Here is a 24,601-nt window from a genome sequence, read left to right as displayed (position 1 = left end):
ACTGAGGCTAGTTTGCATCAGAACATTTCTCACAAAGTGGGGCCCAGTGGACTGGGGAACCCAGAGCTCACAGAAGTAAAACTAACTGGACTTCAGTCCATCCTCATAAACTCAGCCCAGGTGTAACCCCATACACTTACCTATCTCTTGGGACGTCCAAAGCCGTGTTATAATCTGGTGGGCCACCGGGCAGCATGTTGAACAGCAGGTGATTGGTACCCCGGTCCCACCTACAGAGAAATGAAGCAGGAACAAGAGGTCATATGCCAGGCAGGCAGCGAGTATCCACAACCCAGAGCTGGGTCTTGTCTCGCACAGGTGGACAGAGTACTTGAAAGCCCAGTAACATACCAGCAAAGAGGGAACCTGATTGGGGAAGATGGTAAACATCTTTCATCCAAAACCACTGATGGCTCCAAAAACCTGGAAATGACCTGGGCGCCCACCATGAGGTTAAAGAAGCAAAAGAGAAATCAAACAGAAAAGGCCAGTGATGATTACATTTGTATTATCTTGTGTTTGCAAGGCAAAACAAAAACAAAAACAAAAAAAAACTGTGTGGAACTCTTGGAATGACATGGTATACATGGATTGGGGAAATTTATTCATAAAAGGAAAAAGGTGAGGAATCTAAAATATAGTACAGCAGGAAGGTGCTTGCCTTGCACAAAAGCCAATCCAAGTTTGAGCTTTGGCATCCCATCTGGTTCCCCAAACCCTACCCTACCAGGAGTGATCCCTGAGTGCAGAGCCAGGAGTAAGTCCTGAACACTGCCAGGAGTGACCCCAGGACAAACAAACAAAGTAAAAGTTAAAAAATAACATCAAAATATTAAAAGTGATCATGTCTATAACGACCTGGCACAGACCTCAGAAGAAAGGGCATTCCCCTGAACCAGGGAAGCCATCCACAAAACATCCAGGCTGGTCTATAGCATCACCTGGAAGCAATCCTCTACCAAGGAAGACTCTACACTGCTCAGACATTGTCCAGCTCAAAAGAGACTTCCATTAACACTGAGAAGACTTAACAACAACAACGATTTGCTTACAGGACAGGGCTCCCTGCATTGCCCTTTGATTGTAAGGTGAAACCAGAGGATGCTCCACATCCTGACTTCAATGTTGGATATACAGATTCCAGGATCTTAAATACAGAAGCTTGATACCAACAACAGAGACTGTGTGAAAAATATAAGTGTGTTGGCACTACAGACAATGTCTTGGATTGGACGATCTAGCTTGCCTGGAGCCTAGAGTTGGTCTTGTGCCAGGAACCTTCAGGGGTCGGGTCTTTTTGTATTTAGGCCAAGATTATTTCTTTCCATGTCCCTCATATTTTGGTGGGCCTATGCAAACAACAATTGCCACTCTAACACCATTTTTGCTGTGCTCCCTTGACTCTAATCCTTAAAAAGAACCCAGTTAAGATTTGAGGTCAACTTAAGCTAATATGCATGAATATGGAAATGTAAAAAAAAATGCTATGCCTGTAATGTTTAAGGAGTTATGTAAGTTTTATGGCTTTAGATTGCCTTGTGTGCTGTTAAGAAATATTATAGTGTGTTACAATCTTAATGTTCTTTGGATGAAATTTCAAAGTTGGGATATCAGCAAGGGGACTTCTGAGAATTATGTTATGTATTGTCCTTCCACTGTAACTTTACCTTGTCCTCTTTCTTTGCATCCTTGTTCTCATAATTACAAATAAAAAATTAAAAAAAAAAAAAAAAAGTGATCATGTCTAAAAGACATAATTGGGGCTGGAGGGGTGCTCAGGGACTTTTCTCACCAACACTCTGCCAATCCAGATGTACAGTTCAATGTTCAGGCCTGGTGACACAGAGCCACCGGGGCAGAGGTGTGATGGGAAGTAAGATGGGAAAAAATGCCTGGTCACCCCAGTGATGCTCAAGGGCTTCCAGGGTCATGCCTTATGGTGCTCAGAGGGCTGTGTGGTGACCCAGGGCAGTGAACCCAAACTTCTGACATATGGAGCATCTCCCACACCCCTGAAAGGGCTGGGATTGACCTTCCAACCATCCTTTGCTGACCTCTATTTTCATACTTGTTATAGTAATGAACAGGGCGAAATGAAGAAACAAAAAGTTTGGGGAGGGGGACTTACATGTAAAAGGGAAGGAAGAGAATATGGAGATAGCCCCAGGGGCTGGAGTATATGCTCTGCATGCTAGAGTCCAGCTGAACCCCTGGGATCTCCAGCCTCAAGCCAGAGAAGGTTCTAAGGCCCAACAAGGCATGGGCTCCCAAATCAATTAAATAAGCAAAGATAGGGCCAGATAGATAATAGCACTGGGCACACGACCAACATGGGTTTGATCCCCAGCACCACATAATGTCATCTGAGCTGCTGGGAGGGATCTGGCAGAAATTCAACTACAAATAACTGTAAATCCTAGTGCCTTCATTTAAAAAAAAAAAAAAATTAAGTGACCTTGGAGTGAAATTGTACCACAGACTGCCTAAAAGGCACAGCAAATATTTGAGAGAGGAAGAAAGAGATGGGAGGAAGGGGTGGGCAGAGTGATAGCACAGTGGGTAGGGCATTTGCTTTGCACACAGTTGGTCTGTGTTCAATCCTCAACATTCCATATGGTCCCTGGAGCCTGCCAGAAGTAGGCAGTAACTGCTGAGCACTGCCAGGTATGGCCCAAACACCAAAAGAGAGAAAGGAGGAGAGAAGAAAGAAGAGAAGGAAGAAGAGGAGGAGGAAGAGCAGAAGAAGAAAAAAAAGAAAAAGAAGAAGCTGGAGTGATAGCACAGCAATAGGGTGTTTGCCTGCATGAGCAGACCAGAGATAAAGAGGGGTTTGGACTCCAGCATCCCATATGGTCCCCTGAGCCTGCCAGGAGTTATTTCTGAGTACAGAGCCAGGAGTAACCCCTGAGCACCAGCAGGTATGCCAATAAATAAATAAATAAATAAATAAATAAATAAATAAATAAATAAATAAAAGAAAACAAAGAAAAAGAGGAGGAAGAGGAAGAGAAGGAAAAGAGGGGGAAGAAAAGGAGGAGACCCAGAACACTACAGAAAAGGGCCAACTGCTTTTCATCAGCACAGTTCCCAACACTGGGGTGACCAGTGGGTTCCCCCCAGTCCCATCACCACCACCACCTTTGTCGGGGAAGTCCAGAAGGACACATCCAATAGGGGACCTCCAGGGGCCAAGTTGCACCCTGACCTGGCAAGCTAGGCCAGCCTGTGCCGTCTCACCAGAAGTAACCCCTGACCGGGTATGGCTGAAAAACTAAAAAGAAAAAAGAAAAAGAGAAGGAGGAAGTGAAGGAGGAGGAGGAGGATAAAGAAGGAGAAGGAGAAGGAGAAGGAGAAGAAGAAGAAGAAGAAGAAGAAGAAGAAGAAGAAGAAGAAGAAGAAGAAGAAGAGGAGGAGGAGGAGGAGGAGGAGGAGGAGGAGGAGGAGGAGGAGGAGGAGGAGGAGGAGGAGGAGGAGGAGACCCAGAACAGTACAGAGAAGGACCAACTGCTTTTCATCAGCATGGTCCCAATACTGGGGTGACCAGTGGGTCCCCCAGTCCCATGATCACCACCACTACCACCACCTTTGTCAGGGAAGTCCAGGGCACATCCAGTGGGGGACCTCCGGTGCAGGTGAAGCTGCACCCTGACCTACCTGGCGAGCTGGGCCAGAGCCTGTGCCGTCTCTCGGATGTGGAGGGTGCCTTGGTTGAGCACGTCGATGGAGGGCACAAAGAGGCAGGCGCGGCCGATGTCATCGGTGTAGTAGTCGCTGTCGGCGATGGCAGCCAGCAGCTCGTTGTACTCACGGGAGATGGTGTGGCTCACAGGCTCCCCTGCCGCATCCACGTACTTCCTGAGAGCATAGATGTAAACCTTGATCTTGTGCTTGGGGCTGAAGCCGCAGCGGTACACGTCGAAGCAGGTGTGCATCCTGCAGCTCAGGTCACCACGCTCCGGAACAGGGCTGTCGGCTGGCAGCCGCACCAAGGGCACGTCCCGCACGCTGCGCTTGTCGGTGCCCCAGTCGGCCGCCGACTCGATGGAATGGGGCCAGAACTGGAACATGCCCGTGGCGATGAGGCCCAGCAGCACCACGGAGAAGAGCGTGATGTAGTAGACACGGTGCTTGGTCTTCATCCTGGGGATGAGGGCGGGACCCCGAATGCCGGACTTGACCGAGGCACACATAGTGGCACATACGACCTCCTCCTGCCACTCCTGGCATCGGGATGGATGTGGAGGGGAAGAGGAGAGAGGGTGGGAGAGAGAGAGAGAGAGAGTTGTCACGTTATTAATTGAAAATTAGAGCAAAGACACGCTGCTCCCCAGACAATGCTCTGATCAGTAAGGAGGTGAGAGGGGGCATATGATGGCTCTTGGTAGCATAATTGGAAAGCTATCTCTCCTCCACCACCACCACCACCATCACCACCACCACCCCGTCCATTCAAAAATGACATATTTAGGGGCCAGAGCAGCAGCACAGTGGTACGGTGTTTGCCTTGTACACGGCTGACCCAGTAAGGATGAGGGTTTGATCCCGAGTATCCCATATGGTCCTCCAAACCAGTAGTGATTTCTGAGTGCAGAGCCAGGAGTAATCCCTGGGTGCCTCTGGATGTGACCCAAAACAAAATGAAACAAGACCTATTTTCTGGGAAAACAACTGCATTATCTAAGAATATCTAATCACTGGAAACAAAGACTAGGGGCCAGAATAAAAAAGTGTAGGGGGCCATCAAGAAAGAAAGGGAGAAGGAAGATGGAAGAGCCCAAGACTGTAGTTGTCTTTCCAAGGGCTCATCCTTCTAGAGCTTTCCAGAAAAATCTCTTCTCTTTTCATTCCTTTGAAACCGGTGCCTTGCCTATCTGGTCCAGAGAGAGAGTCTCTAACAGAGTTGGGGAGGAAACAAAAATGGAAAGTAGACCCACCCTGCCCTCAGGAAATACATATACTTGTGAGGAAAGATGACAGGAACTGTAACTAGTTGCAAAACCTAAGGGTGAGGCTGCTGGGAAGGAGAAGATAGTGCCTAGGGCTACCAGAGACTACCCACACCCCAGTCTTTTAAAGGAAAGTGTTTCACAAGAAGGGGGAGGCAGGCACTGTCAGGTAGAAGGAGGGACCAGAAGCACCCACAGATGGACCCAACCAGATGGACCCATTCCATTAGACCATGACCCTGACAAGGCTGTGAAGAACAGGTATACTCATTCTCCAAAGCCAAAAGTTTCTTTCTATTTCTCTGAGTCTAAGTCCCCCTTTATGATCTGCTACTTTGACCAAGAGAAAGTGGCAAAGGGGAAATCCTGCAGCTCTTTGAGCTGAACCCTTAAGAGAAGTTCTAGACTCAGAAAAATAGCAGGGAAGTTAGAGAAAGTACAGAGGGTATGAGCTTGCCTTGCACATGAAAGGCCTGGGTTTAATTCTGGCATCCCATATGGTCTCCAGAGTCCATTAGGAGTGGCTCCTGAGCACAGAGCCAGGAATTAACACTCAGCACCATTGGATGTGGCTACAAAAACAAGCCAAAATAGAAAAAAAAAAAATAGCATGGGCACAGGGAGAGTCTGCAACTCTGTCCCAGTGAGCATGACCATAACTTGTATGGCCAGCAACACGCACACACACACACCCAGCAAGCACATGGATAGGCACCACAATTCAATGAATGAAAACTACACTGAGTATCCTAATATAATGTGCAAGCTTAGGAAGCACCTCGCTGAAAACATGTGCATGTAAGTACCATCTGTTTGCATAGCCCAAGAGCAAAGGCTAAAGTGTGAATCCAGAAGACAGACAGACAAACAGACCGCCCTGTGGCTGCTGCCCTGGAGGTCTCGAAAGTCAGCCAGTTTGCTGTGCCAGAGCACAGTTACATGATGGCATGTAACATAGAACTATGAAAAGATTGTGGGCATGATGGAGAATGACCTTCAGCAGAGAGACCAGAGAAAGTTCAAACTCTAAAATAATGTCATTTGTGACCCTGGAAGAATACTTAACTCCTGGCAAGACACAAAAACCAAAAGAAGCTTGAAACAGCACTGGAGGAACAGTCAATGGCCAAGAACCCCAACAGAATAAGGGGGGGGAACCAGACTAATACACACATACCCCCTCCAAAACGAACAAAAACTAGTCAAAAAAGAGAAAAAAGAAAAGAAAAAGAAAAACAGAGGAAACCAAGAATATAATAAACATTTGAGGAGTTGAGAGTAGAGATTAGAATAGGCAACAGCTTGGGGAAGGGGAGCCACGTCGCCCCCTGCTGGCAATCCCAGGAGCTGCAGGTTCTCCATATCATGTTGCAATCCAGGCTCCAAGTGATAGTAAGGCTGGCTTTGTACCCTATGCCTCCTACCCATCACAGTTTGAGGTTCCCACCCTGAAAAAAAAGGAGCGGAGAGAGGACAAAGCTTTGGGTTGCTGGCATCCCCGGGAACTGATCTCAGAAGGCTGAATTGGGGGCCAGAGTGACAGCACAGAGGGTAGGGCATTTCCCTTGTATGCGGCTATCCCATATGGTCCCCTGAGCCTGCCATGAGTGATTTCTGAATGCAGAGCCAGGAGTAATCCCTGAGCACCATCACAGTTGGGTGTGGGCCCAAAAACAAACAAGCAAAGGAAGGCTGAATTGGCAGCAAGGGTGGCAGGGGAGTACAATGCCACCCCTCACTGCCTTGGGCCATTTGGGCTCCTGGGGCTGTGGATTATCTGCAGCACCTGCAGAAAATTGCAGGCAGGTGATGCTATTGGCTCAGCCCTCCACATGATCTTCCCATTAGCACATAGGGTCTATTCTAGCTCAGAAAAATCAGAGATGGCACCTCCCCTCCAGCCACAGGTTCTGAGCAGACATGGCGACAGTAACTGCCCCAAGCTGCTGTTCTCCCAGTCCTTGCTGTGGTAGTTTCTGGTCACTAGAGCCATGCAGGGACTTGATTGGCCACTGCCTGCTATCTGCCCCGCTCTTGTGATCTCCCACACTCAGGTCCTATGGGCACCAATGTCTGCCCACCTCTCCAGGGCAGCATCATCACCAAACCTGCCCTTTCTGAATCCTCTCGACCTCTCTGACACGTGGACCCCAGACCTGTGGCTGCAAATCCTCAGGCCAAAAGTACTCATAGAAGGCTGAGCTACATCAGTTCCCTAGAAATATATCCCCACATCCCACCTGAGCCTTCAGATTCATCCTGAGCACCCCCCACCAGGCAGGCCGGAGTTTCCTCCCACACCACCCTACTGCCATCCAAGGCCTGGCTACCCTGGCTATCCTGTTGGTGTGCAGCTTGGTGGGGCAGTGTCCAGAGCTCAGCAGCTTCCCTGGATTCAGCTCAAGAGATATCCAGGGAACCTACCCCAGTTGGAACAACTCAAGCTATGCCCAGATATGGCCAAACACTCCCTCACACTGAGCCACTGAGCTGGGTCCTGTTGCCTCCACACAGCCAGACTGGTCATGGGCATGTCCATGGACTGGTTCAGCTAGGAAGCCAGGAGGAAGCATTTGGGGGAAGGTGCCCATGACAGCATCACTTCCAGCCTGACATGTCACCTCTGACATGTCAGCTCTACAAGACCCCTCGACCATGTCCCCCACTCGGCACAGAGTCAATTCTTCCCAACACTGTGCTGGAAGCGATGGGGACAAGGCAGTGCTGGAGGACAAGTCCCAAGCTGCCGGGATACAACCTCCAGGAGTCTTGTCAGCATCTGGAAGAAAGGAAGGGACCACCACTGGCCTTGGATAGAGCTAAGGAAGTGGGGTCAAAGTTCTGAGGACATCCCCCACCCTAATATCTTCAACCCTGACCAGAAGGGCCAGTTACCTCCTATCAGTGCCCTGACTTAAACCAAGGCCACCAAATCAAGGCAGTGCATTTGACCCTCTGGGCAGTATCTGCCACAATCATAATTCTGTTCTGGGCTTGAGTCCCAACAGTGTGTCCTGAGATACAGACTCTACTAAGGCCATGAAAGGAAAGTCTCCTGAGCTGGCCAGTTCACTATATGGTACACTTATGAAGGCCAGAGCTACAGCTGCGGCTTCCCCATCTAGAGCATCGCTCTCATCCCACCCGTCCCCCCAAGAGAGGCTTACCATTGGGGTCCAGCCACAGCTCAGCTGCGCCAGCAAAGGTCCATGTTACATAGGAGGGTGGGTGCGTCCGGTCTCACACCACTATTCCCCGAGCTGGGCTGGCCTCTAGGGACCCTGCAAACACCGAGGCCTCGTTTTCTATTCTGCCAAACTCGGGAGAAAACACGTAGTGAGGGGAGTGTGGGGGAGGAAGAGAGAGGAGGCAGCTAGAGACAGGAAGCCACAGGGCTGCGTAAGTGAGCTGGTGACCCTCGTGATCCAGGCCAGGGGGCTCAGGAACCTGTCAGAGAATCTGTCTGAGGAAAGCAGCTCAGGAGAATCCCTCTGAAGCTCCGGTCTTATGGCTCCTAAGTCTATTCCCAAAACTAGGAACTCAAAATTTGTGCACACTGCCCAGAGAGAAGGTAAGTGAGCAGAGCTGGCAATCCAGGAAGCAAACTACAGTCCCTCCATTGGCAAAGATGCCTCTATCACACTCGTATCCTTGTAGAGGAAGCTAAGGGTCATTTGCCACCAAGGCAAGTAGAATGCTATGAGCAGCAGTGAATTGCAAAGTTGCCAGCCCAGCTGAACCCTCCAACTTTCATCTTCCCTGCAAACATGTCGGCCTGTGGCTGTGAAATTCAGGAATGCACCCACTGAGTCACTGGGAGAACCTCTGAGATCATCACCCCTGTCTGAGACAAAGCAACTCTTAAATCTGCAATGACTGATTCCTCTGACTTTCAGCATAACCTTCTCAGGTCAGTCCATTAGGTGCTAAGCTTTGAGTCACAGCCAGAGAGAGGACAGCAGGTAAGATACTTGCCTTGTGTATGGTCAACCTGGTTCAATTCCCAATGCACTGTGAGGAGTGATCCCTGAGCACAGAGCCAGGAGTAGAACCTGAGCTCTCATGGGTGTGGTCAAAAATAAAAATGATGTGTGTGCCACTAAGCACATGGGGCCACCCACACTGGTAGTTAACCCAATTGTGCCTGAGAACACAATATTAACCAGGACAGGGAAATCTTGTCACTTGTTCATTCCCTTACCAGGTTAAGATTCTTTATGATTAGTTAAGGATAGCTAACCACCCCCTAAAAAATGGGTTTCCAACTTTTTTTTTTTGTTTGTTTTTGGGCCACACCCGGTGATGCTCAGGGGTTACTCCTGGCTATGCGCTCAGAAGTCGCTCCTGGCTTGGGGGACCATATGGGACACCGGGGGATCGAACCGAGGTCCATCCAAGGCTAGCGCAGGCAAGGCAGGCACCTTACCTCTAGCGCCACCGCCCGTCCCCGGGTTTCCAACTTTAAAGTAACAGTGTCCCCTTGGCTGGAAGAACGACACAGTAATGAATACAATATATATCACCAAGTAGTCAGTAACTAGATTTACCCAGGATTTCCTGTGTGCTAATTTTCCAAGATAGAATCTAGGCTGATATGTCTATGGTACTGTCTCCCTTCCCAACAACTTTCCCAACCTGTCACATGACAGAATTTTTAGAATGGAGGAGAAAATCCATCAGCCAGGCTTAGATATTTTCCCTCTTCAGCCACACAGGCAGAAACATGCCCTGGGTAGACAGAGGCAGGCATCTGGAAAACAGCTTTCTCCCAGGTTACCTTGAAACCGGATTGGAGAGTTTCCTTTCACTCTCCAATGAGCAAAGCCTGCGGCTGAGAAAAGGAACCTATCAGGGTCACACCAGCCCTTAGGTGTGGAAGCAAAGCAGGAGGCTGAAATCCACAGCGGATGTGAGCAAGGACAGCAAAGGGACAGCCTTGGCAGGCAGGAAGGCACAGACCAAGCCCAGTGCACCCTCAGCACCGACTCAAGGCGATGCCAAGGTGCAGGCTTGGATCAAGACCTCGAATCAATTCGAGGGTCCTGGAATGACTATGTCCACACACCCAAATACACCCAGCAATTGTTTGGGGGGTGGAGGGGGAGTGTCTCAAAACTGCGTGCAGAGGTTTGGCTGGTTCCCACCGCCAGGAGCCAAATGCCACTAATCGACTGCCCCTAGTCCTGTCTTGCAGGAGGAACAAATTCAGCCTGGGGCAGCTCGGGGTCCAGGATCGCAGGTAACCCGTGCATGGAAGCATCATGAGCGTGTACTCTGGAGGTACAGGGGTGGAGACCCAAGGGGTTGGGCAGGAAAGAAACTGGAGTTCGGGGAGATAGGGTGGGAAGGAAAGCTTGTATGCCAAGGAGCCAGGGGAAGGCTAAGTTGCAGGTGGGCTGCAAGGTGCAGGGCGGCCCAGAGGGTGCAGAAATCCAGGAGTCCAAAAGCAGAAAGTGGCTCCCCCCAAAAAACTCCCCTCTTGCAGCTCTCGGGCCTCCAGGCCACCCCGGCCTGGATTCGGCCTCGGCGAGGAGGCCCCAGGTCCGCACCCCGAAGCCGGCTCGGTAAATGCTTACCTCGGCCACGGCTGCCTCCCGCTCGGCCCCGCGTGCGATCACCGGCTCATGCCGCGGGACATGGGTCGCCGCCGCCCGGGCGGGCGAGCAAACTTGAGGGATCCGGGTCGGCTCCTAGGCTCGGCCGTCTGACACCCGTCGCACTGCGTGACAGGGGGACGCGCGGCCCCTGCTGGACAGGAGGAGTCAGGGCGCCTCTTCCTTCTCCCAGAAATTCCAGAGACGCTCAAACCCTTTTTAGAATGGACCCCAAAATGTGACTTTTAGAATGAGCCCCCCACAACACGTGGACATGTGGAAGGTGTGGACAATCTTTGGGCTAGGCGTGCAAGACTCCTGCGGAGCAATCTGACGCTATCACTCTTGGCCCAAGAGTTTTGGGCGTGAGAGGTTTCATCTGATGGGTTTTTATTTTATTTTATTTTATTTTATTTTATTTTATTTTATTTTATTTTATTTTATTTTATTTTATTTTTAAGAGAGAGGAAAAAAAGAGAGGAGAAGGGCCAGAGAGAAAGCGCAGAGCAGCAGTGTCTTTGCCTTGCACGCAACCGATCCCAGAAAACCTGGGTTTGATTCCCAGCAACCCATATGGTCCCCGGAGCATGCCAGGAGCAACTTCTGAGCACAGAGTTAGGAGTAACTCCTGAGCACGGTCCTATGTGGCCCAAAAACAAGAGAAAAAGAGAGAGAGAGAGAGAGAGAGAGAGAGAGAGAGAGAGAGAGAGAGAGAGAGAGAGAGAGAGAGAGAGACATCTGATGGGTTTTAAACAATGGTTGTCAAAAGTATTCATAACAGTATTGCGTCTTTTTTTTTTCTTTTTTCTTTTTTCAGAGGAGAAAACAGCTAGGGCTGACCAAGTGGAGGTTCACAGGGATCACGGAGATGGAACATGGGGAGATAGATGTAGGGCCAAGGGAACAGGGTGAGAGAAATGGCATATAGAGGGCAGGGGAAGAGGGGATGGAAAAGGAGAGAAGGGATGAGGGGAATGGGAAGAATAGGTGAAGAATAGACATATCGATGAGGGGGTGCTAGGGAGAAGGGACAAAGGAGAGGGGCTGGCACAGCAGTACAGAGGGGTGGATTTTTGCATGGCATGGAATAGTATTGCTTCTAATAAAACTGGAAAACTTGGAGACCAACCGAATAAATTGTTAGTATAGGAACAGTGTATGGACTTATTGCCTAAATGGGTTTATGTGAACATGTTATTAGGGAGAGACTCTAAGCTTAAGTGCTTAAGTGGGTATTGGGTTCAGTCCTCAGCACTGAACAAACAAATAAATAAATAAAACCATGAAGCAAGAGCGATTACTTTTATGTAAACTAAAATATATGCAACTAGAGAAGAGAGATGACATACGTAACTTAGATGCTTATAGTCAAGCATGTATCTTTTTTTTTTTTTTTTTTTTTTTTTTTTTGGTTTTTTGGGTCACACCCGGCAGTGCTCAGGGGTTATTCCTGGCTCCAGGCTCAGAAATTGCTCCTGGCAGGCACGGGGAACCATATGGGACGCCGGGATTCGAACCGATGACCTCCTGCATGAAAGGCAAACGCCTTACCTCCATGCTATCTCTCCGGCCCCCATGCATGTATCTTTTTTATAAAAGGAATTTAAGCAACAATTTATAGTTTGAGGGGAGAATAATTAAGAAGGAAGATAAGAGGAGGAAGATTGATTTTCATTTTGTTTCTATATTATTTACACGATCTAACGTTCTAATGCCTAATAGAACCCCTTTCAGATGACAGTCAATGGAACCTAGCATTTTCAGAATTCAGAATGATATTCTTTGAAGTCTCATGAAATGACTCTGCTTGAAGTATTCTCAAAAAGAGCATGATGCCACTGAATCCTTCCAGGTAGACTGGTCCAGGCTGATAACTCTGGAGTCTTCTAGAATAGAGGTGGGAAATTTTTCCTAAAGGCACAACACCCCAAAGACACACCCGATACACTCTGATATGAAAACACAAAGTTAACTCCACAACTGAACCTCATCAAACTACCAAACCACCAAATCTTCCAGCTTCGTGGCTCTTGGATCATACAGTCACATATGCAGCATCTCTAAATTTTAGTATGTCAGCCCCAGAAGATCACAGCAAATCTGATGGGAAAGTTGTGTAGAACACCAGATTCAATGAGCCTAAATTATAGCACAAACGCTCAACAGGTACCAACCAGCCTGGTAAATCCTCAGACAATGACTTTAGTAACACCATTGTGAGATATAATAACTGTGATTACAAATTGACTTTTATTTATCCCAGTTTTGATAATTCCATTTGACTTTGTGTTATAACAAACAATATGGAGTAAATTTGTTTGTGCCTGCATGGGGTCAGGTTGGGGTGTTGGGTGGAAGAAAGTTCATAGTAGTGGTGGGATTGGTGTTGGAACAGTTAGTGCCTGAGACAACTGTATTATGAACAACTTGGTAAATCACAGTGTTATAATAAAAATTATTTTTAAAGAAAAAGAAAGAAGGAAGAAAGAAGAAAGAAAGAAAGAAAGAAAGAAAGAAAGAAAGAAAGAAAGAAAGAAAGAAAGAAAGAAAGAAAGAAAGAAAGAAAGAAAGAAAGAAGGAAGAGAGAAAAGAAAAGAAAGAAATGGAAAGGAAAAGAAAAGAAAAGAAAAGAAAAGAAAAGAAAAGAAAAGAAAAGAAAAGAAAAGAAAAGAAAAGAAAAGAAAAGAAAAGAAAAGAAAAGAAAAGAAAGGGGAAAAAACACTCCTAAAACCAAATCCATTCTGTTCCCAGCTAAGCTCTAGCTCCATCTGGTGGAAGTACTCGCTTACAGCTCAACTACTCAGAGACTTCCTGTATCCTCATAAACCGGAAATAATCCTTGGACTCAATGCCAGCTAGCCATAGATTTGAGGATATTGAAACTAGAGCATGTCGGAGATGAGAATCCACATTCTGCTTCACCATTTTATTTTATATCATCTTTTTGGAGGGGAGGGAACACCTAGTGATGATCAGAACTTCTTTCTGGCTTTGTTCTCAGGAATCATTCCTGCCTGGCTCAGGGGATCTTATGGAATACTGAGGGTCAAACCTGGGTCCGTCACATGCAAGGCAAGTGCCCTACCCGCTGTACTGTATCTCGAGCCCCTGCTTTCACATTTTCTAGATGTTTTTTCGCCTTCCAAAACTGCATCTCCTAATTTAAGACCCCATTTAAAAATGGGGTTGATGGACTCTCGCTTCCCTCTTTACCCTGTAATGAAAAAGTGAGGTTTGTTTGGTTGGACTTGGTTTAGTTTGTGGAGGGTTGGGTTGTTGAGATCTTCCAAGTGGTGCTCAGGGGCTCCACTTGGAGATTCTCAACCAACCAGCTCAATGGGGTCACAAGATGTGGTCCTTCTTGACCCCTGCTATCCCAGCTCTATTACCTAGACCACCCTGCAATGCAAAGTAACCTCCAGAGCTGCATCCAGGATTGCTCCAAGGACCATGTGATTCAGAAGGTTGAACCTAGGTTGGCTCATGCGTAGCATGTACCCTAACTGCTATCTTCTCCCCACCTCCCTAAAGGTGTTTACAGTGAATCATCTAGTCTCTCATTAAGTGAAAACTTTCTATGTTAAAGACTCATCTGAGAGGCTGGCGAGGTGGCGGTAAAGGTAAGGTGTTTGCCTTGCAAGCGCTAGCCAAGGAAAGGACCATGGTTCGATCCCCCGGCGTTCCATATGGTCCCCCCAAGCCAGGGGCAATTTCTGAGCGCGTAGCCAGGAATAACCTCTGAGCATCAAACGGGTGTGGCCCGAAACCCCCCCCCCAAAAAAAGACTCATCTGAGCACAACATTGAAGGACTTTGCCTTTTAAAAAATATTTGGCACATAGAGATGCTTATTTGAATAATTGTGGAGTAAATCATGTTCATGAGGGATACTACTTAGTGATAAAAAAATTATGAAGTCTTGGGACTGGAGAGATAGCACAGCGGAAGGGCATTTGACTTGCATGCAGACAAATGGTGGTTCGAATCCCGCATCCCAAATGGTCCCCCGAGCCTGCCAGGGGTGATTTCTGAGTGCATAGCCAGTAGTAACCCCTGAGCGCTGCCCAGTGTGACCCAAAAACCAAAAAAAAAATTATAAAGTCTTGATTTGTACTATAAATCAGCCCTGCACTGGTACCACTCCTTCCCCACAAAAATAAAAGTCAAGAAAATGGGGACTTCCATTGGACTTGAAGGTAATTTACTGTGTCAGAGCAACACATCTTATGCAAAAGATGCTGAGGACAGTACCTCTGAGATAAAACCAATGGCAGAGATGCATAGTCTTCATACACAAGTTAGATTTTGGGGTTGGGGAGGAGAACAACTCTAATTGTGCTCAGGACTCAATCCTGGTTCTGTGTTCAGAGAACCATATGTGGTGTGAAGGATCAAAGCCATAACTGTTGCATGCAAAGCAAGTGCATATCTTGGGCCCTCAGAAGATAAAAAAAAACTTTAGAATCCAAAAATATTCCCTAAACAATTTCAAAGAAAATGATACACATTGATTTTAATTGTTTAATTTGGGGGTTTGCTTGGGGGTCATGCCTTGGGGGTACACAGGGATTACTCCCAGTTCAGAGCTCAACTCCCAGTTCACTCCTAGTAAAATTTGGAGGTCTATATGGGTTACTGAGGATAGAATCCAGGTCTGATGTGTGCAAGGCATGCACCCTACCTGCAATACTAGTGCTCAAATACCACATAATTCCATTTTAATATGTATTGACTAGTATTCTGTGCATCCTGATTGGCATCAAAGACAATTCAGTAAAAAAGTGATTTTTAAGTAATACCAACAAAATTGGGGGGTGAGGCTATATTTAGGTCTGTATTCAGGTGTCTATTCTTGCTCTGCATTCTGGGATCACCTCTAATTCCTGGAGGTACTTGGGGAACCATAAGTAGTACCAGGGTCAGAACAAAATGGGCTGAGTGCATCACATGCCCTTTAACCCCTGTGCTATCTTTGGCTCCCAGATGTATTTTTTAATCATATAGTGGTCACACCCACTTTGTTGCCAAAAAATAAATATCATATAACCTATGGTTCTTGGTTACATGGTGAAATATGGTACCAGCAGACCCAGACTTAGGAGAAGGAACATTGGATTTCCAAAGGACAGGGCTCTCAAGAAAAAGACCTATGAGTTACTTTTGCTTCCTGTGAGTTGAAGGTATCAGCAGAGTTGAACCTCAGCTGTAAACAACCATGATAGTGCCTGATAGGATAGAAATGTGTGTCAAAGAGCTGAAATACACTTAAGACACATCAAATTGATATCTAAACTCAATTGGAAAAGAAGGGAAGACAAGGACCAAAGTAGAGGTTGGAGTAATTCTACAGCTAGTAGGATGCTTACCTTGCAAGCACCAACCCAGGTTCTATCCCCAAAACCCTGTATGTTCCCCCTGAGCCTGCCAAGAGTGATACATGAGTACAGAAGTAGGAACACTGCAGGGTATAGCTCCCCACCTCCACCCCCACTCCCCAAAAAACCACCAACCAAAAAAAAAAAAGTAAAACTTGGATTGGAGATTATAGAGGACAGGGTATTTGCCTTACATGTACCCAACCCAATTTCAATCCCCACCACTCCAGATGGTGCGCACGAGTCTCATAGGAGTAGGTCTGAGCACAGGCTGGCATAGCCCCAAAATAAAAAAAAAAATGAAACTAAGTGGTAAAATATCATAACCACTTGGTATACAGGCTTGTGATAGATAAAATGCTGGTAGATGTAGATCCACAGTCCACAATTACAAAGCACATGGGAAAGATGAGAGAGAGAAAGAGAGAGAGAGAGAGAGAGAGAGAGAGAGAGAGAGAGAGAGAGAGAGAGAGAGAGAGAGAGAGAGAGAGAGCTCAAACAGATAGCTGTGTCCCAGAACTCAGGGCCTTTGATAACCAGAGAGTGAACACCAGACCCCTAGCACCAGGCTGAGAGTAGACTGAGCCCAGACAGCTGTACTGCCTAAAACAAAATAGAACAAAAGGGAAAAGCTTGTGGTAAATTAACCACTTAACAGAAACTATACATAAAGGTAGCATCCCAAGAACTGAATTTTGAGAAATGGGTAAGTCTATTTTTGATGCTTACAGACTAATATGGAACTAAAAATCTAAGAAAGAAATAAAAATCCTTTTTCAAATGGGGCCTGAGAGATAGTACAGTGGGTTGGTCATTTGCCTTGCACATGGCTGACCTGGGTTCCATCTCCAGCATCCCATATATTCCTTCAAGCCTGCCAGGAGTAATTCCTGAATGCAGATTAGGTGTGACCCCAAAATCAAAAAGAAAAGACCAGACAGATAAAAAAACATATGCTAGGGGCTGGAGCAATGGTATAGGGAGTAAAGTACTTGCCTAGTACCTGGCTGACCTGGGTTTAATCTGGGGCATCCCATATGGCCCTCCAAGCATTGCCAGGAGCAATTCTTGGTGCAGAGTCAGGAGCAACTCCTGAGAAACCACTGGTGATCCAAAAACAAACAGAACATGCTAACTTTTAAAATAAATTTCAAAATTAAATACTCAGTGCCTGGGCCAGAGCAGTAATACTGTAGGTAAATCGTTTGCTTTGCACATGACCAACCCGGGTTTAATCCCGGGCACATTGTATAGTCTCCAGATTCTCCAGGATTGATTTCTGAGCACAGAGCTAGGAATAACCCTGAGCACTGGCAGATGTGACCCCAAATTTTTTAAGATAAAATAAAATTTAAAAAGTGCAGACCAGGGGCCGGGCGGTGGCGCTGGAGGTAAGGTGCCTGCCTTGCCTGCGCTAGCCTAGGACGGACCGCGGTTCGATCCCCCGGCGTCCCATATGGTCCCCCAAGAAGCCAGGAGCAACTTCTGAGCGCATAGCCAGGAGTAACCCCTGAGCGTCACAGGGTGTGGCCCAAAAACCAAAAAAAAAAAAAAAAAAAAAAAAAAGTGCAGACCAGAGCAATAATACAGCAGGTAGGGTGCTTGCTTTGCATGTGGCCAACCTGGGTTCAATCTCCAACATCTCATAAGGTTCCCTGAACCTGCAAGGAGTAATTCCTGAACAGAGCCAGGAGTTATCCTTGAACACTGCTGGGTGTGAGCCCCCCCCAAATAAAATAAAATAGAATATGTCTCATTCAGCTGGCTCCATAGATTCACTCTCTACCTAAAAAAGATGTAAACAAAGCTGTAAAAAAAATTCTGGGTAAACTGGCTAAGCAGTGAAAGCTGGCAATCTCAGGAGGAGAGGGTGGGGTAAGTCCCTGTCCTGCTAAAGTCATGCCAACTATACTCATCACCTACAATTACCAGTTCCCTAATAGCCCTGCTTAGCCACTTATCAATGTTTCTCTGCAAAGACACTAATTTTTAAAATAATATCTTAATTTAAGCACCATGATTATAAACATGTTTGTAATTGGGTTTCAGTTATAAAAAAAAGAACACCCCCTTCACCAATGCAACATTCCCACCACCAATGCCCCCCATTTCCCTCCTCCCAAAACCCCTGCCGGTCTTTGAGAAAGGCATTTTATTTCTCTCACTCATTACCATTGTCATGATAATTGCTAGTGTAGTTATTTCTCTAACTACACTTGCCACTCTGGTAAGCTTCATATCATGAGCCCGTCCTTCATAGTATTCATTGTGTATACATACCACAGTTTGTTTAGCTACTCATTTGTTATCGGGCATCTTGTCTGTTTCCAGATTCTAGATATTGTAAATAGCACTGAAATGAATATAAATATGCAGAAGGCATTTTTGTATTGAAAGATACTAATATTAACAAAACTTGTACACCAGTATTTGAACTCACATCTACAGGACTTCTATGAGTGAGTGCAGGCAACCTACCATTGCCTTCTTATACTTCCAGAAGCCTTGAAAGCCAAAAAATGCCACACAAAAGCCATTGTATCAGAAAGAGTGCTTAGAATTTCTGGACCATGTGGCTGCAAATGTGCCTCCCCCCCCAACAACTCCAATTTCTTACTATTGTAACCCCACAGGTACAATTTAGACCTCAGTGTATATCTAAAATCACCCAGTGTTCAGAAACAAAAGCAGTAATAGAATGATCAACTAATAACAAGAGTTTGGTAAACCTTCTGACAACGACCTCATTGACCTCATGACCTCATCGCTAGATATGATAATTTTCACAAATTTTCTAATTGCTGGACTCTACTTTTTTTTTTATTAATTTTACTCCCACTTGCCTGGAAACAAATGTATTAGGATCAACTATGTATTACATGGTCCATAAATAAAGAAATTTGTCATGCCATAAATAGAAATTTCTATATTTCTAGAGGAAAAGTGACAAGGCCTGCTAAGATACCATATTTTTAGTGCAGATTGCTGTTTTCATTACTCCCAAGGAATATTTCACCAGAAGGCCTTCTGGGAAGCCTCCTCACTGGTTGGATGACTAGACAATTTCTTAAGAAATGTTTTTAAGGGGCTGGAGAGATAGCACAGTGGTGTTTGCCTTGCAAGCAGCTGATCCAGGACCTAAGGTGGTTGGTTCGAATCCCAGCATCCCATATGGTCCCCTGTGCCTGCCAGGAGCTATTTCTGAGCAGATAGCCAGGAGTAACCCCTGAGCACCACCGGGTGTGACCCAAAAAACAAACAAAAAAAAAAGTAAATATTTTTGAAATCCATGTTAGGGTATTGACATTATGCTTCCTTCACAACTAACATCTTATTGGTCTTTCTCATTTCTGCTGTGTATTATGGGCAAATATAGCCTTGATTAAATTTCCCTTTACCTGAAATACTTCAGCACCAAATTAAAGACACATAGAAACAATTTTTTTCTGTCACCTCAGAATTTACATCAAAAGGGTTTGGCCAGAATGTAGATTTGAACTGTTTAACATTTACCAGGAAAAAATTACATCATTTTTAGATATAGCTTGCCTCCTTCATTTTGACCTTTAAACAATGAAACCTCTCCCTTTAGAAATAGGAACTTGATAGAGAAACTCCGCTCCTTACTGATCCCCTATTTTACAACTGAGGCTAGCCTTCCAGGAACTGCTTTGAGATGTTAAAATTAATCTCCTCCTTTGTAACTCAAGACTCTTACTTAATATAGATCTTATCATCAAGTCTGCATATTCCCCTAGCCAGGTGAATTGTTTTACTGTTAATCTGTGCTTTGTTGTAAATATTCTTCACATATCTGTGATTAAAATTTTACCTCATATTTAAAATTTAAATTTAAATTTACCTCATATAAACTGTTAAAGTTTAGAACACTATTTCTTCAACATAAATTTTTGTGGTCTCTCATTTTCTTCATATTTCACCGTTCATGTCACCCACTCTCCTCGAGGGAACTCAGAGAAGTTTTCTAATACAACCAGACCCAAAAGCTAGCCTGGGGCACTAATTTATATTTTAAAAAATTTAATAGACTAAACACTCAGTGCCTAAGTGAGGGGTTAGGAATGATATTCTGGTGAGCACAAGCCTCAGAAGGGTTCTGTCTGGACCCTGGACACAGAGGCAACAGGCTTCTAGAGCCTTCATTAGCCCTTTCCCAACATCATCACAGCTCACTGATCTCTGCAACTTCAACCACCATCATCCAGGCTTTTGTTTCCCAGTTTTGTCCACAATTGTGTAAATTTCCTTACTCATGCCCTTCAAAGATGTCTTGTCTCTCATCTGACTCCACACTAAATCCAATTAACCAACCACCCTGAAACCATTCCTCTTTTTTTTTTTGTTTGTTTTATTGGGGGTCACCCCTGGCAGTGCTTGGGATTATTTCTGGCTCTTCACTCAGGAATCACTCCTGGCAGTGCTTGAGGGACCATATGGGATGCTGAGGATCAGACTGGGTCAGCTGTGTGAAATGCAAAAGACTTCCCAGCTGTGCTATCACATCAGCCCCATCTCCTACTGGGCAGAAGCACTGAACAATGATGCATTCCAAGTTCCAGTGGCTCAGCCTCCATCTCTGAGTCCTCTGTATAACCCCCTCAGCAGAATGCCCCTTAGAGGCAAGGTTTCTGTTCATTTTGTCTGTACTTGTCTGTACCCAGTGGAGCTCAGGGGTTCCTGGCTCTGTGCTCAGAAATCTGCCGGCAAACTCGGGAGACCATATGGGTTGACAGGAATCTGAGGTCCGTGGGAGTTGGTCACATGCAAGACAACACCCTATCACTGTGCTGTTGCTCTGGTCATAGGCCAATCCTGATTTGACCCCCAGTATCCTATAGGGTCCCCTGAGTTCTGCCAGGCATGATTCCTGAGCACAGAGTCAGTAGTAAGTCTTGGGCACCACTTGTGTTAGCCACAAACAAATAAGCAAAAAAATATTTAGACTAGACCCTGACAATAAGTTTAACAAATATTTGCTAAATGAGTAAGTGGATACATGAGTGAAATTAAATTAAAAGGCAGCATTAAGGGGAAAAAAGGCAACATTCTCTTTTCTGACTCTGGAGGTTTGTTGGCAAGAAGGTGATATCTGACACCTTTGTAGCCATACTGAGATCACGAGAAAAAATTCTTGTGAGGGAAACGGTCAATACTTTAATCTGAAAAAGTAGCCGGGGGTCCTCAAACCTTTCAAACAGGGGGCAAGTTCGCTGTCCCTCAGACCTTTGGGCTGGACTATAGTTTAAAATAAAACTATGAACAAGTTCCTATGCACACTGCACACGCCTTATTTTGAAATTTAAAAAAAAATGGGAATTGGGGCCGGAGAAATAGCATGGGGGTAAGGTGTTTGCCTTTCATGCAGAAGGATGGTGGTTCGAATCCCAGCATTCCATATGATCCCCTATGCCTGCCAGGGGCAACTTCTGAGCATAGAGCCAGGAGTCACCCCTGAGTGCTGCCGGGTATGACCCAAAAACAAAAACAAAAAAAAAGGGAATGAATACAATATTTAAGATGAAGAACAAGTGGTCAGAGCAATAGCAGAATAGTAGGGCATTTGCCTTGTATGTGGCTGACCCAGGAAGGACCTGGTTTTGATGCCTAGCATCCCATATGGTCCCCCAAAGCCAGAAGCCATTTCTGAGCACATAGCCAGGAGTAACCCCTGAGCTCCACTGGGTGTGGCCCAAAAACAAACAAAAAACAAAAACAAATCAACAAATTTACCAGTATTTTAATGGAAACGATGGGCCCCACTTTTGGGGGGACATTGTTTGAGGATCCCTGCCAGAGACTGAGGAGAAGTTGAGAGACAGAAAGAACAAGGGGAGTCAGAGATTGAAGACATCCCACACATATGCACTGCAGGCCGGGGACAAGTTGGTTACTAAGCAGGACAGGCAGCAATGGCAAAAAACAAACAAAAAAAAAACAACAAAACAAAACACCAGGTGGGCTAGATAAATATCTTAGAGGGCCGCATGTGACTCACGGGCCATAGTTTGAGAACCACTGGAGTAGACAGATGATGGACTTGAGTTTCAACCACAAGTTTTCCCCATTATACAAAAGTAAAACTTTTTAATTTGCTATGATTGGGTAAACTATTGGGTTGGTGGGCCAGCATTTCCTGAGAAAACTCAGTCCTTTTTCCTGCAAATTGGAGACAGCAACCTACCAAATCATATGAAATTGGAGCCATCTTGTTACAAGTAACAGGAGAAACCCTCATCAGATTCCTATTCAGAGGTGAGGGCTGGAGTAAAGGAAGCTAACTTGCAATGGGACAAGAGAAAAGGATGCTGAAGACCATGCATCCTTCCTTCTTCCTGCAGGATCACAGATGGGACTTGCACTTGCATGAGTAACTCACCACCACCATGGAGTGTGTCAGAAAATAGAGCTAAGAGAGGAAACAAGAAAAAAGAGCACAGAACCAGAGCACATTATGTTTACCCATGAAAACACCTTCCTCCTCTAAGAGTATTGTTTTGCAAAATCCTTCCATAGCCCTACAGCCCACTCTCACTTTGGGGGCTGGTACTTATCTTAATCTTTTTTTCCCCCTTTGGTTTTTGGGCCACACCCAGCGGTGTTCAGGGGTTATTCCTGGCTATCTGCTCAAAAATAGCTCCTGGCAGGCACGTGGGACCATATGGAGGGACCATATGGGACACTGGATTCGAACCAAGCACCTTAGGTCCTGGATCCCCTGCTTGCAAGGCAAACACCGCTGTACTATCTCTCTGGCCCCATACTTATCTTAATCTTAAATTACCTATTTAACATAATTTGTAAGCAAAAGTCTATGGAGGAAGGGTCACTCCCAGCAGTGTTTAGGGAGCACTCCTAGTGGGTTTTAGGTACCATATGTGGTACCAGGAATTGAACCCGGGTTGTTAAGTCCAGGAGGATGATGCGCCGTTCAAAGACACCAAGACCACAGTCTCATGCAAAAACAGGGGGTTTATTTTCTTACAAGCATGCAGGGGCTGCGCTAGAATCCAGCATTAGCCAGAAACTGCCAGCCCTGAGCCATGAGCTTACAAGCTGTATATAGTATTTCAAACAATAGAAAGGCACAGTAGATTGATTTGCTTTAGGAAGTACATGACATCTGGCATTTGCTCAATCACATTTTTGCAAGGTGCAGGTGCAAGCTTACAGGGTTAACATGACCAGGTTAAAACCATGTAGGAACAGAAAGAAAGTTAAACTATAACTGGGTCTACAATTTCCCACAATTGTGAAGGGGAGTGAGTGATCAGGGCAGTCAGGAAACTCAGGGGAAACTTAAGTTCCCACAATTGTGAAGGGGGGTAGGTGATCAGGGCAGTTAGCAAACCCAGGGGAAACTTTTCCTTTACATCCCCCCCTTTTCTTTTGTTTGATCTCTAATCCTAGAGATCTTGGGTTGTTTGATTGATTGCCTCATACTGCTGCCTAATAATTATTAATTTTACCGCCCCCACTTGTTCTTGAATGAAAGTAACTAGATGATTAATGATGCAAGGCCCAATAGTCAGTAATAGCAGCAGGAGCACAAGTGGGCCTGTAATGGCAGATATTAGAGTTGTTAGCCAGGGGGACTGCTTGAACCAGGACTGAAACCAATTGTTTTGAACCCGGGATTTTTGTTTTCTTTCGTCTAGCCTCTTTTTAAGTCTGTCCATAGATGCCTGTACGACCCCAGTGTTTTTGAGGGCCATGCATAGCCCACTTTCCTGTTCAAAGAGGAGATTTAACCCCCTTTTATTCTGGAGCACAACTTCTGACAGGGAAGTTAGCAAGTCTTTGAAAGCTTGAACTGAGGCTTTTTTTTTTTTCTTAGGTCTTGCCTGACGGCTGTTTCAAGCTTACTGATTTGATCAGCCCCCCTTAAGAGCACAGTTGTTCCTGTTTTAATTTCAGCAGCTAACCCCATCCCTAGGATGACTGCCAGGGTGAGGGAAACCAGTTTTCGAGGGTAGAGCAGCTACTAAACCTTGCCTTAAAGAAATCAGAATTATAATATAGCACTTTGGGCAGTTTCTGAATTAGCACACAATAATGGGAAGCCAGATTAAAAACTTCAAGGGCAATGCAAGGCATTTCTTTTGATGCCCCTTTCCCCAGCTGCTCTTCAAAAAGTGTGATTCACTACAAATCTGGTTATCACGATCCAGTCCCAACTGGAAGGGAGCTTCCAGTATGCCTGATCAGTGGTTTCACAGTCCCATGCTGTTATCTGGTACAGTAGGTGATCTTCATTTTGCCCCGGTCCAGGAAGTTGAGTCAGATGGATATGCAGGGGGGGTCCTTTGAGGTTACCAGATAGTCTGTCCAGGCCACTGACCACCCAAGCTGTGGGCTTCTGAGAAGTATCTGAAAAAGACTTATGAAGAGGTTCCCGGAGGTTTCTCACTTGTTCTGTATCTAAGAGAACTGTCTTTTACACCTGACGTGTAACAATTAATGATAACACAAGTTAAACAACAGAAATTAAAGGCATTATAGCATTATTAACAAACAGCTTTAAATTATTTTTAGTTAGACTTATGCTTGCATTTATGATTTATGATTTGTTTCAGTACAATTAATGAGAATGCTTTTACACATAGGTTACTTTACTTTAATTATAAAAATTATTTTTCTCTCCACCTCCACCCTGCACCTTACCAGAT

At 45.7% G+C, this 24,601-nt stretch overlaps 2 protein-coding genes across 3 annotated transcripts in view; both read right to left on the bottom strand.

The window, feature by feature from the left end:
* Positions 1–10,671, bottom strand: part of EXT2 (exostosin glycosyltransferase 2) — a 119,932-nt gene extending 109,261 nt beyond the window's left edge. The window contains exons 1-4 of one of the 2 annotated variants that reach the window (XM_049779614.1): positions 10,523–10,671; positions 8,114–8,227; positions 3,655–4,220; positions 141–230 (exon numbers count right to left, since the gene is read on the bottom strand). In XM_049779614.1, the coding sequence (XP_049635571.1) occupies positions 141–230; positions 3,655–4,220; positions 8,114–8,116 (659 nt within the window). In that variant the 5' untranslated portion in view covers positions 8,117–8,227; positions 10,523–10,671. The remainder of the gene's footprint in view (positions 1–140; positions 231–3,654; positions 4,221–8,113; positions 8,228–10,522) is intronic. The other variant, XM_049779615.1, reaches the window with a different exon arrangement.
* ACCS (1-aminocyclopropane-1-carboxylate synthase homolog (inactive)) overlaps positions 8,187–24,601 on the bottom strand; it is a 39,497-nt gene continuing 23,082 nt past the window's right edge. The window contains exons 17-18 of the mRNA XM_049780707.1: positions 10,452–10,636; positions 8,187–8,319 (exon numbers count right to left, since the gene is read on the bottom strand). Of these exons, the coding sequence (XP_049636664.1) occupies positions 8,187–8,319; positions 10,452–10,636 (318 nt within the window). The remainder of the gene's footprint in view (positions 8,320–10,451; positions 10,637–24,601) is intronic.

The sequence above is a fragment of the Suncus etruscus genome, chromosome 9 (assembly GCF_024139225.1).
Source record: "Suncus etruscus isolate mSunEtr1 chromosome 9, mSunEtr1.pri.cur, whole genome shotgun sequence".
NCBI classification, from domain to species: domain Eukaryota; kingdom Metazoa; phylum Chordata; class Mammalia; order Eulipotyphla; family Soricidae; genus Suncus; species Suncus etruscus.
Note: the sequence above shows the minus strand (reverse complement) of the source record. Positions and strands in the feature narration are given on the sequence as shown.